General features: G+C 40.6%; 1 protein-coding gene across 1 annotated transcript; it reads left to right on the top strand.

Moving 5' to 3' along the window:
* Positions 1–786: 786 nt before the first annotated feature.
* Positions 787–4584, top strand: LOC120850144. The gene is made up of 3 exons (XM_040222550.1): positions 787–844; positions 2456–2637; positions 4258–4584. Exons 1-3 carry the CDS (start codon positions 787–789, stop codon positions 4582–4584), a joined length of 567 nt encoding a protein of 188 aa, XP_040078484.1.
* Positions 4585–5279: the final 695 nt, after the last annotated feature.

The raw sequence follows: 5279 nt of genomic DNA on the forward strand, positions 1-5279 counted from the left end.
GAAGGCTCTAGGCAGGCCTCGGTGAAAAACTTCTGGCTTCGGACGACTTGACGGCTGGACGCCAATCTCGACGCGCGGTAGGCCTCAATCTTCTCTTCATTGAAGCTCCGCGGAATCGTGACAAGACTAATGCTCCAAGGCGAAGCTGATGAGACGTCAGCGGTACCGGCGGTACCTACACAGGCAGATGCCATAGCCGCCATAGCCCGCTTCAAGTGCGACGTCGCTCTAATGGCGGCGGTTTCGGTTTCTCAGCGTTGCTTGACTGACTTTCGGGAAGGGCCTATTGTATTTGAAATACCCACGTTCTAGTATTTAAATACACACGTCAATACATTACCCAATTAGTAATTAAATACAAATGCAAAAACACAAAGTATTTAAAATACGTATTTCAAATACTTGTATTTGAAATACTGCCCATCCCTGGTCGAAAATATGAAGTCTCGTTCTTTCGCCAACTGCGTTCCTGGCGGCGTCGCAGCAGCGATGGTGCGTGTCGCGGACGCCTGTTCTGCTGGGGGTCGCTCTCCAGATGGACAGTCCCCGGAAGCTGCGGCAGCCAGGAGTTGGGACGCCGTGACGACAGGTACACTCGCGATCTCTCGTGCTTTTTTGTCGGAACTTCTACGACCAACCACCAGGATTGCAACATCCGACAGCATAATACTCGGGTTTGTTTGCTGGCGTCATTTGGCGCCACTTCCTTGCCATTCTGCATGCAATGGTGGTATCTAGGACTCTAAACACACCAGTCGAAGACGCGTTCCAGGCACCAAACTCCAAATGCACACGGAACTCCAGAACCTCAATGATAACGGCTACAAACATAAACGCTTCGCAAGTTCGGTTGATATTGGGGTAACCCACCGTCAAAAAATATTTCAGGTGCTTTGTATACGATATCTCAAAGATTTTGTTGTTGTTGTTTTTCTTGCTATTAACAGATAAAGTTTACAATGTTATTTCTTCTGAGAATTTTCCTCGTGTATATACACGATGCGACAAAGGAACAACGTAAAATGATAAGAAAAACAATATCCACGAGAGTCGCCTATTGATTGTAGCCCGTTGCTGCATTCTGTTTACTCCAAAACGCCTGTAGGAAAACACGGCACCGGGTTGCCCTCAGCGAAGTGGAAAACCGAATTTGTATCGCGCCACCTAAAACAAATACAATTCGCAAAATAACTTTATCGCCGGTGTATAAAAACCTTGCTCACGGAGTGTATGGTACCACACATTTGTCGCAGCACTGTCTTGACGAGAAAGTTAAGCGTGCTCAATTTTATAATGCATTTCTAAAACAAATACATATTGTATGCATAAAAGAAGTGAAAGTCTACACTTCGCTCGAATATTCATACTTTTCACACCCATGGTCACTCCACTCCCCTTCCATTTATTTTTTAAACATCTGTATATGCTTATATTGTTTTGCTATTAATTATTTGCCTAAAACTAGTAAATTCTTTATTTCGTACCTCAGTGAAGAGGGACGGAGTTATAGTACAGTGGATATCTAAGTGCGAAGTTGGCGTGACGATGATATCGACGGAAATTTATTTTCTTTAACCTTTCGCGGATCACAGTTTCAGGTTCTATTGCCAGATTAAACATATCTTCTGTTGTTGTATTTCAGAAATTATGAAGGAAGTGATGGTTGCCTGCCTTCTTTATGGCTCTGTTTTCTTGGCATGTAAGTGTAGTTCCAGCTCTCTTTCATAAAAGTGTCAAACCATTTACTGGTCAGAAAAACAAAACAGCGCTCGGCACTAAAAAATTTAATCTTTATTGAGAAGTCGGAACACAAATAATTTTTTTACCATGAAATAAACACAACCACAAAGTTAGCGAAACAGCATCGGGAAGCTTTGATTTTTAACGTTCTAAATTTCTATTATAGTAAATAATGCGAGAAACATCAGAGCCACAACAGAGGTTCCAGCCTCCGTTGGTGTTGGCGCTTTTTCAACTGTTGAGTTTGTTGGTGAAGAATGTGCTTTTCGATTATGCTTATAAGTCAATGGTAAAATAGCTGGGTCTCCTACTATAAAACGATCAAAGCTTTCAACCAACGCTTCAAACTCGGTATATTCGCCATTGATTTTAATGGGTACAAAAACATGTTCTGCAATATGTAATAAATATATTTCCTCGGGATGCCCGTCACACATTTTGTTGCAAAAACAAATCTCTTACCCACTAAATAAACCATTCGTCATAATTTTTTTGTTGGGGACAGAGGAGGGGCAGGGCGGAAGGGGGAGTTAACTTGTTATTTTGATTAATAAAAATGACCAAAGAAGTAAGACATTTTTGCCGTTTTTATTATTGTACCTGCGGAATACTCCACGCAATTCGTTTGTACAAAATCCCTACAATACGTTTTACTTTAATTAGATAACATGTAAAATTAACTCAACAATCCGGGTACACCAATTGTTTCTTTCAGTTGGCCTTGAGAAAAAAGAAGAAGAGTCCGACCATCTCGACGTTATTGTCGACAACGAGGTGAAGAAAGTGGGCGAGGAGCCAGTTCTGATTGGACAGATTCTTCGGGAATGCGCCAAAGGCCTGGAAGTTCGCGTTGCAAAGCATGAACACTTCGATAACGAAATGAGTAATGACTTTGCAGTGCCGCGGGAATGACTAAGAAGGAACGCTTCTCCGTACTTCTTGAAGATTCAAGTTTACTCTCACCCCGAGTGTAGAAGATAAGGGGGCCAACATAACCTTTGCGAGTCAGTCTCGTCCTAGCTTACTCTGGAACATTCTAGGTGGAATATTCGACATACCGAGTTTAGTAGACAAGGCGCCCGCGCGGCCTTGCCGACTGATTGTTTCCCAACAACGAGGCACGCTCTCTCTTTCACCACCCCGCTGTCACGCCGACACACCGTCGCTCGCTGCTGCTGCCGTCGACGCTTGCAGCTGCTTTCTCGACGCTCGTCCTTTCTTTTGTTTCTGGCACAAGGTCGCCGGTAACACGTTTCTTTTTTTTTTTTCAGTTTACGCTCGTCGAGTCTTTGCCATCCGCGGAAATATTTTACTTCAAATATTATATACTTCTTTATTTATTTATTTTCGACGTGTTTTATAAGTGTATATATCGGGTTTTATTTATTTATTTTTTTAATCTCTTGCCAAACTTTTTTTGAGGCACTATAAGTTTACTGCGACTAGTCTCATCAATACTAAACTTCTTAACACTGGGCTATATATTTCAATGATTGTAATTTCTTACTTAATTAAAAGCACCTGTAGAAAGTGCCTGCTCAAAAGAAAAACGCTGGCAGCTTTATTAAAATTGTTTATATTCTTCATTAATTCTTAAAGGCCTTGGAATATAAATCCCAGTCTGTAAAATAATTTTTATTTGGTGAGTTATATTCACAACATAAAATTTCATAATACGTTTCCCGCAAACCTCACGTGAAAGGAAATGTTTCCTATTGCATACTTTAATCTGAAGGAAAAAACACTCCGGAATATCAGTAAACGTACCGAATACCTCGATTTTCTGAAGCAAAAAAAAAATTATCAAAGTGTTGAACATTTTTGTTCTGTGATTTTATTTTGGTGTCTCCATTCTCATACGGTCCTGGTTATTGTTTGTTTTCATGGACAATAAAGCGGTTCAGTATTTTAGAGAAAAAAAACAATTAAAATCGTCTTTATTTGGCTCCGAGATTACGAATATCAAAGTAATATTTCAGATTGATGTGCCAAGTAGACACAACAGCGCTTTCAATATAGATCGCGTTCGATGCGAGGAGGGAATCATTACTTGTTATACACAAATCTCAATATTTGCGCACCTTCCGCAAGCCTTACCAGGGCGGTCAAAGGCTCTAGACGCGTTCCCTCACAAGCGGCACCCGCAAGGCAGCTGAAACCTCTATGTATGACATCACACCCAAAAGTGCGACGTCATACCGAGAGGCTTTTCGCTTCCCTCGCGTCTTTTGATACGTTCGGGTCAAATTCTTGTGATAGTCAAATTTACGGAGCAAAACAAACAAAAAACGCTAGAATTCACCTGGAGCTCGGTTTATTTTTCCTTTTTTCCACAAGAGTTTTTTTTTTTTTTAGCGTCCCTTTAATATGAAGATTGCATAATCAATTACTTACTTTTTGTTGTTTGTTATTTTTACTTTTAGGACTATATCCTGTCTGAATATTGGCACGCTTTCCCACGTCACGGCATCTTCGACACCGTTAAGATGACAGTACCGTATTTTCTTATTTTTGCAGACGGCGGAGTATATTATCAGAAGAATATGGAGCGAATTGAAGAAAGCAATAAAGAAAACTGCCGAGGTTGTCGTCAATGTTGGCAAAGCCATCATTCCGAAAAAGGTTGTTAGTATCGTCAAGGATCTCTTTCAGAAGAAGATGGGTGAATACGCTCTCGCTGAGGACAAGTCATCTGGTGGCCTCGTTCTGGCTCTGGCAAAGGACATGGACGACTTGGGCAAGGCTCTTATGGAGAAGGGCGTTCATTTGTGCGAAGCGCGCAAAATGACGAAATTGGGAGATGCTGAAATAAACTTTGTTGAAGATTTCGTGTCTGCGTTTTAAAAGTTTAAGCTTGCATTCCTTACTATGATTGTAATTTACGACACTCTTTAGGTATTCTTACGGCACTCTTTAGTGTGTTGATTGTCAAAATAAAGTGTCGTTTACTTTCAATATTGCACCAATGTGGCGTTGTTGGTTTTAAGATATACTCTGACAAGTAAAGGGAAGCTGAAGCATCTTTCACTAAATCTAAGTTGAAAACAAAGCTTCTATATTTTTGTGTTTTCTTTTTTTTTTTTTCTTTTTTTGTGAAATTATTTATTGAATCTAGCTTGGGCACTAGAGAACGTAAACATAATTTATTTGACAAATATTTGCACCATTTTCCGCAGGGCATACGGAGGGCCTCTGTGCCGCCAGGTATTTGTCCATATCGTAGTGACGTCATCTTCGGCATTCCCGTGCTAGCTTAGTAACGATCAAGGGTCACTGACCCCGCCAATGACATCACTTTTGCTAGTTCTCTCCACTCTCGCGCAGTTCTGCCCTCGACATGCCGTAAACGGAGGGGCTCTGTGAAAATTTTGAATGGGCGATAACGGCTGTCCTATTGATATGATCGAAATAAAACTTAAGACGCATCGTTTTTAAAATACCTAAGTTAAAGCGTTTTTTTTTTTTATTAATATTGAATGACTTTTTTTTTAGATTGCATTTTGTTAATACTTTCAAAACACACACATAAAACAATGTCT

The sequence above is a fragment of the Ixodes scapularis genome, unplaced genomic scaffold, assembly GCF_016920785.2.
Source record: "Ixodes scapularis isolate PalLabHiFi unplaced genomic scaffold, ASM1692078v2 PGA_scaffold5__190_contigs__length_132052651, whole genome shotgun sequence".
Lineage (NCBI taxonomy): Eukaryota > Metazoa > Arthropoda > Arachnida > Ixodida > Ixodidae > Ixodes > Ixodes scapularis.

Bases quoted from the DNA above. Each gene is read 5' to 3' on its own strand.
- LOC120850144 (XM_040222550.1), top strand. From the start codon at position 787: ATGCACACGGAACTCCAGAACCTCAATGATAACGGCTACAAACATAAA. The intron at 845-2,455 runs GTTCGGTTGATA...TGTTTCTTTCAG, and splicing joins CAAACATAAACGCTTCGCAA to TTGGCCTTGAGAAAAAAGAA. The intron at 2,638-4,257 runs GTGCCGCGGGAA...TTATTTTTGCAG, and splicing joins AAATGAGTAATGACTTTGCA to ACGGCGGAGTATATTATCAG.